The sequence below is a fragment of the Stegastes partitus genome, unplaced genomic scaffold (genome assembly GCF_000690725.1).
Source record: "Stegastes partitus isolate 25-593 unplaced genomic scaffold, Stegastes_partitus-1.0.2 Scaffold259, whole genome shotgun sequence".
NCBI lineage: Eukaryota > Metazoa > Chordata > Actinopteri > Pomacentridae > Stegastes > Stegastes partitus.
In genome coordinates this window covers 554,020-570,029 of record NW_007577990.1, presented here as the reverse complement: position 1 = coordinate 570,029, position 16,010 = coordinate 554,020, and the positions used below count along the sequence as shown (strand labels likewise).

The 16,010-nt window shown below is 44.4% G+C and overlaps 1 protein-coding gene across 2 annotated transcripts in view; it reads right to left on the bottom strand.

Moving 5' to 3' along the window:
• roraa (RAR-related orphan receptor A, paralog a) overlaps nt 1–16,010 on the bottom strand; it is a 180,636-nt gene that overhangs the window by 13,804 nt on the left and 150,822 nt on the right. For both annotated transcript variants that reach the window (XM_008282142.1, XM_008282143.1), the window contains one exon: nt 883–968. In XM_008282142.1, the coding sequence (XP_008280364.1) occupies nt 883–968 (86 nt within the window). The remainder of the gene's footprint in view (nt 1–882; nt 969–16,010) is intronic.

Below are 16,010 nucleotides of genomic sequence, written 5' to 3'. Positions count from 1 at the left end.
TATAATGGAAGCCATTATGGAAACAGACTAAAACTGCCAGTGACAAGCAGCACTCTTTAATAATGCTATGATTTATGGTCCAAACTTTTGTACTCGCACATATCATTAAAGGCCTCTCTGCTTGGACTAATTAGCAATCATTAAAGATAGATTTCAGCAGTTTATTCTTTAGCGTTTTCTCCCTTCCAGCTCCTGCGTGAGGAGCGCTGGGAAGAAGTGCTGAAAGGAAACTCTCTCCGTCCCTCTGTCTTCTCTCTCTCCTTAACACACACACACCACACACACCACACACACCACACACATACATAGGAGCAAACAGCAAAGGTGCAGGCTGGCTGAGGAATGCTAATGATGTGCCTGGTGACAAGCATGGGGACAAGAATACACTCTAAGCACAAAATTCCCCTCACTGTGAATGGCTGGTGCATTTGAAACAGTACAAAAGGTGGCTTCAATAGAAGCAACACACTGTTGCAAACAGCCAACAATCTGCTATAATTCAAAGCTCTCTCCTTTTGATCATTTTATTTCAAGAAGAGCAGGCTGCAGCAGAAGCAAAAACAGCAAAAAAAAAAGACATGTCCCTGGGAGGGAAAGGCAGAGCAAGGCAGAGGGATGACTTTGTCCTACTAATTGTGGTTTTCTGTGATGTCCTCTATGGTGCTTGACCACTTTAATGATCACGCTCTGTGTTTACACTTTACAGTCCCTCTCAAAATCATCGTAAAACTTCAGCAACATTTTCAAATGTTTTTCCTAGCAAGCAACTTTCGCTACTTCCCCGTCTTTCCCCTCTCAGCTCTTCTGTCCCTCACATACACCCAGACACACACACACACTTCCTTTCCATACCACAAACAGGTTCAGTCTCTTGACGCTTACCTTACAGCCTTCACATGTTATCACGCCGTAATGTATGCCTGATGATTTGTCTCCACAGATCTTGCAGGGAATTATTTCGATTTGAGCTGCAGAGAAGAAAAGGGAATGGAAGAAATGAAGAAAAAAAAAATCAACATTTTGCTGTCACAAGTCACTGTACAACACCTTCACCATGGATCCATGTTGGTACATGAAAGAGCACTGTGCTTCTAAAAACATCTCATCCGGTGGCTTTTGAATCCTCACTTCCACAGAGCATTAGCTGAATATTTACAGAGTTACAGTGTGTGTGCGTGCGTGCGTGTGTGTGTGTGTGTGAAAGGGAAGGAGGCCATTTTAAGTCCTCACAAGCAGCCAATGTAAACACGGTGTCAATTTGCATCCCAAACACAACTTACATAAGAAAAAACCCCAGCTACCCACAAACCCTAATATAGTGCAGGAGTCCTAATACTAGCCTTGTGCAATGACAAAGACTCATTTAGCCACATGAGGAGATGTATTCCCAGTTGGAAAACTTGACTTCATGAAGCCTCTTAAATTTCAAAACCATGAAAACCCCAGGAGTAAATCCACCGCGGCCACAAAGAGTCATAACATGCCCGCTGTGCTGGATGGAGCAACGGCAGCGACTCTGTGTGTGTGCACCTCCGTGTTACGCTATAGAGAAAGGGTTCAGTTGCGGTTGGCTGTGGTGTTGTGGCTGTTGACAGGCCTGTGATTCACCCGCCATAGGGGACAAAAGCACCGAGAGGACAGGCCTCATCCATCGTTGGCCTTCTCTTCAGGAGCGGACCACAGGGCAACACAACAGAACAGACAGAACACACAGACATCAGAGACACAGAACTCCCATCTCGTCCCACTGCTCTCTGCTTTATCACTGCAGCCACTGATGCTACATCCCGCTCCACCTCCATCCCCCCACCCCACACCCAACCCTCCTCCAGAGATCTCTATCTCGTAGCCCTCCTCCACATCTCTAACATCTCAGTCCCGCCATCCCAACAGTGCACTACAGCGCCAGACAAACGCCGCTATCTGATCTAAATCGAGGAAAGATCACCGCGGGATATTTTCTCACGATGTAATGTTTTTTTTCTCTCTCTTCCAACCAACCACGTAGTCAACCAATCAGAGCACGAGGAGCTGTTGCAACAGGATTCTATACTAATTAGGGGAGGAATATTATGATTTGCCTTAATAGGATGCAATAAAAATGACAATAATTTAAAAAAGCGGTGGTACATTCACAATGTCAAAGTGTTACATCAGCCCCTTCCCTCTAACCAGGCCTAACTGTCTACCACAATGCCTCAGGTCTCTTCCAAAGACAAGAAGCTTCAAATATCCCTTGTACACCTTAACAACCAACCTCTTTAAACTAGTTTGATCACATCAAAAGTACTTTTGCTCGAGGTTCAATCCAGAGATCCCTGCCCATTTTAATCAGCTGCCTAGGAGTCTGTAATGTGTCATGTGGATAATGTCCTTGTCCCTGAGGCATGCCCGGGAGAGGCCCTTAACACAGAGCCTCTAATCCACTAACCCGGGAGCCACACTCTATTCATTCAGGAATCTGTCTGTTCTCCTCGCGCTGCTGGAGTCAACAAGACCAGCCATGTTTACTTGGAATTAGCCTACATTTTAGTAAAATGAACAAAAGGGAGTGGTGGAACATGCACAATTAATTCTCCTCCAGACAACACCTCCTGCGATTTGTGATTCTCACATACAATAGAGGGCACTGCACCTCGTCGGCCCGGATTAGAGTGAAATCCAGGCAGGAGGCGGGCTTTGACAACCTAACAGAGAGGGTTAATTTATAATTAATCTTGTCCTTACTGTGCACAGTTGCTTGTTATTTCATTTAGGTCTATCTCTGTATGAGTGCACTCTATTGTTTGTTTTTGTGTTCTCCCCGCATGAGCATTAGCAGTGCAGTGTGTTTCGACTCCTTTAGCATTTTCAGCCTCATTACTTACATAATTTGTTCTGACATGCACTCACAACAACTGAAGCGTGCGGTAATTATGACTAGCTGTGGTTATAGTGAACTAGAGGTTGTAGTGACAGGCCCCGGCCATTGGGTGGCAGTGCAGGGCTGTGGCTATGGTTGTCTTGCCAAGTTAAGCCAAGCTTCCACCCACCCTATCCAGCCCACAGGCTTTTGGCTCTGAGCTCCAGCCTCTGATAGCTCCCGGCTTAGGCTGCTGCTAGCTTCCCCCACCCCCACAGCATAGCTGTGAGATGCCTTCATCTCTCCTGAAGAAGCGGAGCTGGCTGGGCGCTCGCTCAGGCCTGACAGAGGCTGTGCCACATCAGGTGAAAGCAGTGGGTGTATAGACACAGGGGTGCCAGGCTGGGCAGGGCATACATTCACACAAGCATGCCTCACAAAGCCCTATCTGCAGCAGGAAGGCCCTGAGTGCACACAGTCTCACCAGCGAACACTCTCTCACTCCACCGCTGCACAAGCCCCTGGATGTTCAGTGCACTCAACAGTAAAAAGGGTTTGTCTCTGGACCAGCTGAGGCAGGCTCTATAGTTTCCTGTATGAGAAAAGACATCACTCCGAACATATAGCTATTTCCACACTAGGAGGGGTCAAGGAGAATAAATACTGAGCAATGACACAATGGAAGACAAATACACCATGAAGTCACCTAAACCATCAGTCAATATTTGCCCATTTCACTGACTGGTCATGGGGCCCTGAAGCTACACGTCAGACACTGAGTATGATTTAAACTGAATTCACACAGGGGACTCAATCAAACAAAGAGGCCTACACTTATAAGCACTCCCAATCTGGCAGTCAATATCTATTGACATGAGCTGCGGTGTTAACTGCCTCTTGGTGTGAAACAGGCAGCTGCTGGCTCGCTTGAGCTTGACCAGAGCAGTGCCACTGATCCCATTCACCGCGCCTGCCTGCCTGCCTGCCTGCCTGCCTGCTTGCTTGCTTGCTTGCTTGCCTGCCTGCCTGCCTGCATCTCTGCCACCCTGCCTCCCTGCCTGCCCGCTTCCCTGCCAGCCAGCCTTGCCTGCTCTGTTTACGACATCAAAGCCAGGCACAGTTAGACAGGCAGCCATGCTAAAGCCCATCCCAGCAGCCTGCCGCTCCTCGCAGCACAGTGAGATGGCCTCTGCACGCGGGCCACTTCAAAGACACCTGCTGAGACGCCAAGATTATGTTTGAATCACACCGCGGCACAATCACACCGCGGACATGACCATGAGGGTCGGACAGTGGCTCAGGACCGATTTCCTGTATGCAGCATTGCAGCTTTGGCGTGGGCGTCTTGGATAACGGGCATGGCAAGAGAGAGGAGACAGTCAAACAGAATGTTAAAGCTTGTTCTTTGTCTGTCTGTGGCTGAGCAGTTCAAGGACACTGATTCACAACACTAGCAGGCCCTTTGAGGGGATGACGTGTCACTCAGAGCACATGTACAATAGGGCAGTGAGGCCGCTGCATGTTCACCCAGTGCCCTTCACTGTCTTCTCCACAGCCCTGAGATCAACCCACTGCTAAAACAGCACACCGCATTATCAAAGACCAGGAAACTAACAGTCAAATGCGAACACCCTGAACAATTTGCACACTAACAGCTTCCAGAGGCCCTGTCATAGATTATTTTAATCACAAGCACTGAATAGTCAGACACTGCCAGACAAAACACAGTCAATCTTTGCACTGCAAGTATAATACAGGAAAATTGAAAAGCTATGACACATACAGAATTTATTTTTCTTAGTAATAGTGACAAACTTGAAGTCCATATGTGGTGTGAATAGCTGATGAAAAACAAACAGAAAAGACCTGCTCATTGCCTCTGCCATCATGGGTTAGATTCCCGTCAGATAAAACCAACACTTTCATCTAATATTCCTCAATTTAGCAGATAACAAGCAAAATAAAATAAAAGTGAAAATCCTACAGGCTTGTGCAAACATGGAAAATCACTAGTCGAAATCTCCTGGCTGTTCCCACTGAACCCTTGGACTACTGACATAACGTTGAAGGATTAAGATTATCCCTTACATTACAGACCCATGCCCAGGCCACCGTCATAATGCTCAGAGCTTAACCCATTACTCGATTGGACCATTAAATCAGTTTCTCATGGCCTGATGATTCACGATAGATGTGCACAATAAATGAGGTCTGAAACCAAGGATTCTACACTGTTCCATGTATGAAAAGCAGATTTTTTTTTTTTTACAATGTACAGCATTCTGACAGAAAGCAGTTGGAGGAGGAAAAAAAAAACATTGGCTTCTGTGTGCATGATGGGGTGTGAGTGTGTATATACCGTATGTGTGTGTGTCAGCGCTGTTGTGTTGACAGCTGTCAATGACAGAGTGACGCAAGCCAGTGGGCTCATGTCAGAGATTATGTAAGGAACTGGACAGGGCACAGCATTATGAACAGATTAACAATTCTTCTCGCATCACACAAACCGTGTTAATATATTCTCCTTCCTAAAATATTTTGCAACAAAACAAAAGCTTATAAGGGCTCACGTCTGCTCCCAGGACGGCTATGCAAAGCACATTTTTCCTTTTACACATGGTCAACACGCAAACACCACAGGCACTGAACTGTCTGGCAAAATGCGTTTGAAACAATATTCCTCCGTCATTATGTGCATCTGCTTATTTTTCGACACGAACTTCCCATTTGGTAATGGAGATCAGCTGTCGGGCGATAGAGTCTTCTCTAAACAGATACCCATTGCAGTCAGATCGAGCTGTAGAGAGACGACAGCCTAACAAGAGATAGAATCAGAATTCTGCCTCTTTTCATCTGCCAGGGCTCTGCTGTCATGTGAAGTCACACAACACAATACTTTTTTATTCCCATTTATGCAGCAGAAGAAAGGTTATTTGAATGTCAGCGGCAAAGGACAGTCATGGCACGGAACACAGGCTGAATAGTATAAATGTGTTATTTGTTTAGGGATCGGAGGCTGTTGGCATATTACCATAGAGCTGCTCTAATGGCATTTGCTGGTTTTGTAGCACAAAAGAAAGCACACGGGGCGGTAAAGAAATCCACCTGCAGACCTAAACTCTATATCATCACTTTAAAACAGCTTCTTTTCAACATATAAATATTCTGAAGTCATCAAAAAATATTCTGACCAAAGGGATTAGCGTAAGGAAAGACATAATTGACACATTTTGATGTCTCTATGCTGAGTCTTGCTAATTCCCCTCCAATCATTTAGCTGCCTAAGCTGTGATCCCTCTTCACTGGAGACCAACTATATTTGAAGAGATATTTCCGTTTCAGAAAAAAAAAAAGAAGAAAAAAAAAAGGGCTCTTTAAGCCTTTCCCTATTATTCCTTCATAGCAGTGCAGTGACTTTGCTTAAGCTCAGGTCTGGACCATTGCCCTGGGCTGCTTTTTGGATGAACTCATGCGTACATCTCTGTGTTTGTTTGTGTGTGAGGCCTATTAATATTTCAACACTGCCCAACTCCAGATGCCTGTACAACACAGCAGTGCTTCTCTCTTCATGTCTCTCCCTGTATTTACTTGACTGTTTTATTGAAGTGCATTCTGACACCCTCTATGAGGGGGAGCAGGAGCGGGGAAGATGTATTCCCAAACCGCAGCACAAGACATCTCTCTCCATGTCTCTTTCTCCACCGGCGTAACAGTAATTTGGGCACTAATTTATGTGTTGTTGTGGCAAAGATTGACGAGCTTCCTGACTGGGAGTCTGCTTGCCTGCACTCTGGGGGAAACAACAAAAGCCCGGGTTTACTGAGCAGACGAGCACCATGAAGGGTAGCATGTGTGCGGCGCTTCTCTCCCCTCCCTTGTCTGCCCCACCTGAGCTCAAATCTCTCTCCCCATCACTCTTTACCTCCCTCTATCCATCTTCCCCCACCTATCCCCTTCTTGTCTGCAACTACAGTGACAAGTGAAGTTGTGCCCGGGTGCTGGGGACCGGAGGGCACGCCCCTTCCGTGTGTGCGAGCGTGTGCGCACGTGGGCGTACATGCGCGCCTGGGAGAAAGGCTCACACTGTTTACTCTGATGGCAAAACACAATCTGTAGACAGCACTCACTTATGCATGCTACCAGCCCCTAGTTAGTCATAGAGAGCCACGAGAGCTGCATAAAAAAAAGAAGAAAAAAAAAGAAAAAGAAAAGAAATCTGTGTTGCAAATATTTACATGCTTTGTCTAACTATTTAGATCATTTGGGCCCTTCATAAAAATCAAACGCCATCCGTCCTCCGTTATTATAACGACGCGCATTTTTGAATGGAAATAGTTTGAACACTGTGAGTGTGAGTCAGGGTTGATTGTGCATTGTATGCTTCACTCATACATTGTGCAGCAAGGCATTGGGATGCACCAAAACCCAAAATCACTGAGGCTGAAATCACACAGGGCCGACTGATTGACTGGTGCAGGAGCTGCTAGTTGAATTCTAAGATTTCGCTGAGGATCATGTGACGCTTCTGAGCCTGTAGTCTGACCACTTGAACTAAGCGGGCTATGGTTAAAGGCTCGACTGTGGTACAGTGCCTTAGTTAAGCACCTCTCAGCCCCGCATCTCCCTGCAGGGATGGCAGCCTAGTAGGCTCCTTTAGAAAAACACAGGAATATATAAATAATGAATCCTTCAAAACATCCACTGCAATTACACGCAGAAACCTTTACATAACAACAAAGAGCCTTGTTCCATTGCACCAGGGAATTTGCTACTGCCACACTGTACAACTTCCTTCCTCCTATAATTGCTGTATTAGTATGCATTTCTGTAAGACAACCAGGATTCTGTGGTGGGTTTTTGAATAGGATCTTTCTACTGTTTCACACAAAGAAATCGCAACTTACATCCATACAACCTCTTGCATGGACTTTTTTTTTTTTTGCCAGTGGGGTGACAGAATAACTGAGTATTTTATATGTGTATTTTAGACAAGTACATATTTGGTTGCTTCACTTGTGGTGAATACTAGAGGGGGGGGAGAGAAGTGAGGGCGTAAGGGGGGGAAATGAGGAGGGAGGCTGGAGGTCCCATCTCATGCTGCTGCTCAGGGTCAGTGGGTCAGAGGCACGCAGCCAGAACACACATGCAGAGCAGGCTGAATAGTTCAGCTGACAGTAATTGTCCCTCTGTGGTCTCCTTAGGAAAACATGTTTCCAGACAACGCAGACTGGCTGCACGAGCCAGATAGTAATCATGATCTTGATTTGCTCCATCGAGGAGGGAAGCTCAGCATAAGCCTCCAGTTATGGCGCGAGTCAGTATTTCCATTGGAGCTGACATCAGCTGAAGCAAACTGTGGGCAGGAACGCAGCACAGTCGTATACGATATCCCTACAAATAATTAAATAAGGAGGATCCACGTTGAAAACTATCCATTAAAAATAATGTTTAATTTTTCCTGCGTTGCTGTGCCATGCTGGTGTTACTGTGTAAAGTGAACTGCAGATAATAGAACACAGATGCCAACATAATTTTAGCCCATGAATAAATAAAGAGCTTACATCGATCTTTTAATGTGTGGTGGTTCTTGTAAATTTGTAAATGTGAGAAAAATGCAAAAAAAAAAAAAATCATTTTAATAACATTTGTTCTGACTAGACTGTTAAGCTTGTCAGCTGCTGGCGCTGTGTAGCGACTCTGGCAGTGGACAAAAATGACTCCTCTTAGAAGAGCCAAGATAAAAGTATATGCTCTCGCCGTCTCGTGACAATGTGCTAAAAATCGTCAAAGTGAATTTCAAAAATTAAAAAGTCACTTGCCAACACATGTGCAAGCCTGTCTACCTTGAAATTTGGAAAGTTATTCTAGTCTATTAGTTTTAACAATGAGTGCTCCACGCAGCAGCCTCCGTTACTCAACAGTTTTTTTTTGGTTTTTTTTACAGCAGGGCTGATGAGCACTGCCTCTGCCATTCTGCTTGAAGGTCTTGGGTTTTCATCAGCTGAAAAAGAGCAGGCAAGGACAGGGAAGATGAATGACATCAATGGCCAGCCGATACTTCCAGGGACGTGTGATTGAGACAAATGAGCCTTGTTACATTAGCTGGGATACTGAATCCTGCTGCTCAAAGATCCACAGCTTGATAGAGCTGAAACTAGAGGCACCCAACCTTTCTACAGATCACCGGTGTCATGGGGCCCCAGAAGAAGAGCTTTCTCAAAGTGCCTGCTTCACTGGGCTCCCTCCCTCTTTTCGGTTTTCACCTGGACCACGTCGACTTTCTCCTGTATTTTTGTGCATGCACACACACACACACACGTACACTAAGCGCTGTGATTTGTCCTTCAAAGATTTTCTGGCCCTCTTTTCCAGGAGCAGAGAGAAAATTAAAGTGAGACAGAGCCATTATCTAATCCATATACAATACACTTGGAGCATTAGTGTCTTTAATAAGTGACTGTGAGCGCTTGCATCATTCATCATGGATCCCCAGCGCTACTAAATGTGCAAAATGATTACGCTGAAATTGCAACCATGTAAAACATTTACTTGTGAGGAAATTTGCAAAGGCGTTTTGAAAAATCAATCTGTTTATTCCATTTTGCTCCTGGGCCACGATGAGTCGACTGAGGCGATGAATTTGAATGGCTTGCTTAAGTGTCAGTATGCTGTCGTGTCACTTAATCGGGAATCATGTGCAGAAGGGAGGATCAGGTTTGAAAGTATTTGACGAACTTGGTACAAATGATATAATTATGTGTGGTTGCTGTGCAGATAAAAACATCTCTAACTTTGGTAATTATTATTTTCAAATTAGCACTAGATAATCTCAGAATTGACTTCTCACTGAGCTTAAGCTAGACACAATGTTGTTGATATTAGTTTCTAAAAATGTAGAAAAAAAAAACGGTTTTTACATGGAAGACAAAACCATCGACAATAATCTGGTGCTTTCACTGTGGAGGAGCTGTTGAGCAGCTCCACTGTCATTCTCCTTTCCTCCAGTTGTAGCAGACCGTATGAAAGGCATTCCTAGACGACAGGGGTGCACAAGGAGGATCTACTGCCACACAGAGTTCACAGACTGCTTACAGCGTGTGAGGCACATTCCCCCTTCACTGCTGTTTTCATAGTCCTACAAACACTGGCCTGGTTTTGTTTAACATGGCAGGATTAAGCAGCCATGCGCAAAGCATGCTTCCCTCCTTGCACACTTTGCTTTACAATGGAAGGGCCTGAGCGCTCTCTGCTACCTTTTGGTGAACCAGCTTCCCTGACTGCCGTGGTGCTCTAATCCCAGGCAAATAAACAAGTGCCAAGATTAATGATTGCATAAACACATCCCAAAAGCCCCGGAATAACAATCAGCTCTTCAGACTGTTCTGCTGCCATGCAAAGGCTCTTGGAGTCAGCTGACAACCAGTATATCCCTCTTACCTTTCCACTGCCTCAAAACAGCAAGGAATCGCCTGTGCTTTGTTGCTTCATTAACGACAGGAAGCTGTCAATACTTTCTACCTGAGAGAGGGCACTACGGGAGCTTGTAAGCTAGAGCAGAATATCCTCAGCAGTTCTTAAGCTCTTCACTTCTTACTTGTTGTTGCTAATCAAGGCCACTACACAGCATGTCTGACCCTCAGCGCCTCAAATAACAACCGTGTCCGTCTGAGGTCACAGTGAAAACAACCTGGTAGGAAGAAAGTGGATATCTCGGTGCAGTTCCCTCATTATGGCTTGTAAAACAATAGAATTTTAGATTTTTTTTTTCTTTTTTTGTGGAAAAAAAGCAGTCAAGTAGAAATCTAGGAGGACATTAGAGGGGGCCTGTACAGAAATAAATCACAACCACAACAGACCAAAAAGGGCCATTAAAATGACATTAGGAGCGTGGACCATCCTCTCATTCCTGTCATCCCAGGTCTGTGACTATAAGATGAGCTGCCTTGTGACGAGGGGGAAGTATTGGAGACGGGGAGGAAACAGGGAGCGGAAAAGGAACGAGGAGAGGGGCAGCACAGTCCGCTGGTCCAGGGGCAGGAGAGCGTGGGACGTTCAGATGAAGTGGGAGGCCCCTCTCCAGGAGGTTGCTCCTCAACATGAAGGCAGAGGCAGCACCCCGCCTAATGAGGGGTGAAGTGGAGCCCCCTGTGGGACCCCCTCAGGCACATTCATTAGGAGATGAAAAAGCATTTCCTGCGGCAGAGCAAGTGCCTGCCTTGGCTCGGACATGTTTAATTTAGGGCCATATGAAAACAGAGGGCCACACTGGCCAGGTCTGCTCTCGTCAGTCAGGGGAATCAACACCACGCAGGGCCACTGAGCCACAGCCAGACTAAACGCTGTGTGCAGAATTGAATTATGCTTTTTTTTTTTTTTTTTCCCTTCCCCTCCATGGTTTGGGTTTGATACCACCTTTTAAGCTTACAACATTCAGATTATTAAATGTCAAGTGCAGTGATACTTCCAACTCTGGGTAAAAAGTCTGTTGTAGACAGGCTATTATAGAGAAAATGTGTGGCTTATCACAAGTTTCATTTCCTTCAATGCATTGCATTTTGTTGCATCTTTTTGGCTTCGGGCAAAAATAATAGATTCATTTAGCCAGTGGTGGTTTGTGGAAGGGAACCAAGGATTATGGTAATGCAGCACTGAACGCTGCAAGCAAAATACAGTAAAAAAGAAACTGCTGCAGTAAGAGACACAGGAAGAATATCTGAGAGGTTAATTTATATGATTGCACAAATCTGCATTCACAAATACATCTTGAAAATCTCAAATCGCACAAGGTATGCTGTTTGAAAAGACAACAGAAGAGACAGTGCTTCTTTTCTTTCACTGTATGAAGAAGGGCATTACAGGGTATCAATCCATGGCGATTCAAATACATGTCCGCTTATCACAGCCGCTTATCCTTGTTCCTGATGAATCCTCACATTTATTAAGGCTGTCTTCTTGCCTTGTTAGATATGTATAACCAATCTCCTGTAATTAGCAACTGCTAACCTTTGGGGTGCTAATCCCCCATGAATTGTGGATTTGTACATCAAAGCCCACACTCTCCCATATAGCTGGTGCTTGAAATTACACTCTATTTGAAACCTGCAATTATTTGTATAGCATGGATGCAAACAGTCTCCTCTTTTATGTCTCTGAGAATCCCGTGGGTTTGCAGTAAAGAATCCTTAATCCACTCCAGTGGAATCCAAATATAGAGTTAACACTAGCTTCCTAAAATTTAGATGCACAGCCAAGTGCCTGCTGTGCACGTAAAGTGGAGGAAGCTCTCTCTCTCTTTCTGTCGCTCTCTCTCTCTCTCTCTTTTTTTTGTTGCATAGTTAAGATTAGATTTCTTTAGTGGCTTAGATGCATCATATAGGAAGCAAGGGGGATCGCCCAGGGGTGTAACACAAAAGTGCTTCAGTAACGAAACATGGCCGTGTTGTGATTCTGTCCTTTTCACAAGCAATACTTGAAAGTAAATGAAATAATCGATGGTCTTGCCCGTTGTTTAATGTAATCACATGTCCAGGACTCAGTCAACAGGGTGAATGCTCTGCTGTTTAGAGTCAGCTCCAATTTGTACTCTCAGCCATTCAAGGCTGGGCTAAATCCATTGTGCAAGGAGGGAGAGATTATAGAGAGTGAAAATAACTGCGATAGCTTCTCACACACACACGCACACGAGCTTGCACGTAGAAACAAACACACAGACAAACTTGATGGTTTTGCAGCGATAATGCCTGAAGCATTTACTTTCTTTAATGAGAGACATGAGTCTCATGTGTCAGTGATGCACAGCATGGGAACAATAGGCAGGGCTTTAATTCCATCAATCTACTGTATTTATCCTTGTATCACATCAATACCTGTCAGCTGAGCAGGATGAGATAAATCATGTCAAGCAGACTCAGTCAGGGCCACACTGTGCTCGGTAAACACACAGACTTAAAACTTAGAAACTTGGGGCGAATGCAGCTATGCGCATCAGCGACACATTTGGAGCGCGGGTCTTAAGCAGGGAAATACAAGAGATTACCTTGTGAGACAACATGACACAAAGATCATCCTTCCTGCACTTACTCTGGTAAGTGATTAAATAGCTATGAATTAACAATGATGTTGTTAGGTATTTAGAGGAAACGATACACCTCGGCTGTCACCTAAGCCTCCCATGGAAATCTCTTTAATTACCTTACTGTAACAAGGATCCCACAGTTACACTTCTTTTACCATCTTAAATGGGAACTGACACCCCCACATTCTGACACCTGACATAAAATTCATGCGCAAGTGAGCAAAGTGCTATTGAATGACACGGAAAAGTTGACTGTCACGAGCAGAATTGAGATTCATACAAAACGTGTTTGGATGTTGCATGTATGCCTGCAGTCGGTAGCACTGTTGCCTCGCAGCAAGAAGGTCGCCGGTTTGGAGTTTGCATGTTCTCCTAGTGCAGCGTGGGTTCTCTCCGGGTTCTCCGGCTTCCTCCCACACAGTCCAAAAACACGTCGAGGTTAATTGGTGATTCTAAATTGTCCGTGAATGTGAGTGTGCTTGGTTGTCTGTCTCTAAGTGTAGCCCTGTGATAGACTGGTGACCTGTCCAGGGTGTCCCCTGCCTTCACCCTAAGTCAGCTGGGATAGACTCCAGCCTCCCACGACCCCAGTGAGGATTAAGCGGTGTATAGATAATGGATGGACGGATGTATGCCTAAACTTACTGTACGGCATGTGTAAACGCGCCTTCATCTGTGAGGAGAAAAATAACCAAGTCCTCTCCACATATGTGCAATAACATCAGATTTATCATCAGATAAAAAAGAAACATATAAAACACTTTGAGGATTGGCTTTGAGCGATAGCAATAACCCTGCAGGCGGCCAAATTATGATTTATATACTTTGGCTTGAGAGTGCATGGGGCAGTAATGTATATATCTACGGTAGCCGGGCTTCTCACTGTAGCATAGGAGCGACTCAGAGAGAATACATTTGGTGTAAAATTGCTTCATCTGTTTACAATTCCATTTGGAGTTTATGAGAAAGACAGGCAAACACAGCCTGATATATTGCCCCTGTGTCACGGCATGGCAGGAGCATCCACACAAAGATTCATCTCTCACTTAGAAGCCAAATGATACGTCTAATTTGCTGCAAGCACAGTTATTTTTAACCTCTCCAGCTGTCAGATAATGGAGCTTGACTGTCAGCGCTAGTGTGTGTGAGTGTGTTAAAAGGTTGCAAACTCTTTTCAATTTACCATTCCCTTTGAGGGAATTACAAAATGCACATTCCCATTAGTTCACCTGATTGACATTGCTTTTTCTTTTATCAAAATCAAACCGGGAGGGGGGTTTAAAAAGAGTTGACTGAATTAAGATGGAGACTTCCAACGGCAATCTAAATTTGGTTTTCACATGCGTTGTCAATAATTATGACGCCTTGAAAACATCTCAGAAAGTTCAGGAAGTGGAGGTTGTTTTTTTGTGGTTATTAATTGGACAACGTGATGCCTTTTGATGACGTTCCTGAATGATCAAGTCCTTTTTGTGCTGCATGCTACAGCAACATCATGTACAAATCTGATGCATCGCCTACCCTCTACAATTGTTCCTACATTATTCACTCCCCATTTAGGAAGGTGAGTCACCGGGTTAAAAAAAAAATGTGGTGCTTAATCCTCGCAGCTTTTATTTCATTTGGGCATTTCTCTTTGACAAGAGAAAAAGCTGCACCTGTATTTTATCCACAATGGTTCTTTCTGTCACTAACAGGGGAACAGCAACATCGCTGAACTAATGCAAAGGGCCAGTTACATAAGGCCATTGGAAACTGTTCTTAATCAATGAACTGGCAGCGGACTGCATGCTGGTGTCAGTGGTTTGGCTGATGTAATTTAGATGGACACTAATGGATTCCCCCAGCCTCATCAAACATGGGTGTAAATCACAGCACTGTAAGAGGCATTAGACATTTCTAACAAGTAGCGCTGGTTACACTACACTAACATGATAATGTAACAGAAAAACATTATGTCCTCAAGGCACAGAGAGATCCAAAGAATATAACACAGGACTGGATATGGACAACGGCGTAGAAACATGAGCGGAATTAAAGACGCCGGTGTTTTACAGGCTCCATATATTACAGAGCTTTTTTTTAAAATAATATATGGAATTTTAACTAAATTACAAATCAGTGATACGCTAAAAAAAATGTTTATTTTCTTAACTCGCAACAAATGGCAGGGAGAAAACCTTTGTTTGCCTCACACAGCCTTCTCATTTCTCTACTGTAAATAGTTCCCCTGTCCCAATAACCAGCTGACCTCTAGTGTTTGCTAACTCCAGCTTAACAGCACGTTATGTAAGAGAAGTGAGAGGGACATGTGGGGATTGAGCTCTGTTCACTTCACTTTGACCACGCCGGAACAGCCAACTGCCTGCCAGCTTTTCTGTATATCACTGGGCTCTTACAAAAAAGTACAGCATGGTCTCTGCGTGCAGCGAAACTTCACATTGACCAGGTCTGACTTCAGCTTTAAGGTAACTGAAGATCTGAGCCGTGCTCGCAGCGCAGCCCCAGCTGCTCTCAGCCCCGTGCTTACATGACCAGACCAGAGCTCAAGTGAACTGTTATAAAATGGTTCCTGACCTCAGTGTTAAACTATAAGCTGAAGTTGTTCTTGCTGTTCTTGGTCATTAAATCCCCCTACGAGGTGTATCACTGCTAAAAAGTGCAACCGTGTAGAGAAAATACATTCTGTTGTTCAGCACAAAAAAAAGAGGAAGTTGTAGAACCCTGCAGAACCCTGGAATATGGCAAAATATATGGTCTGAAATATTCATATTGGAATGCTATTTTTAATTTAAGATTCACTTGATTTGATGTGAAATGACAACGTCATGCCACTCATATAGGACCTCGTTATTTTGAGACAGAAATATAAAAAAATCATGTGCTGTGCTGTGAAGAGATCAATAAGTTGATGTGCTCCAAAATAAAAGGGGGATCATCCTTTTTTTTCTTGCAAAAGATTCATGCTTATCAAAACAGATTTTTTGCAAATAGGCTGATGCAGTACAATGCTGCTCTTGCTCAAAAAACCTGCTGAAAAAGCTTTTATGTATTCTAACCAAGTGCTCACACGTCACGCTGTAGCAAGTGAGC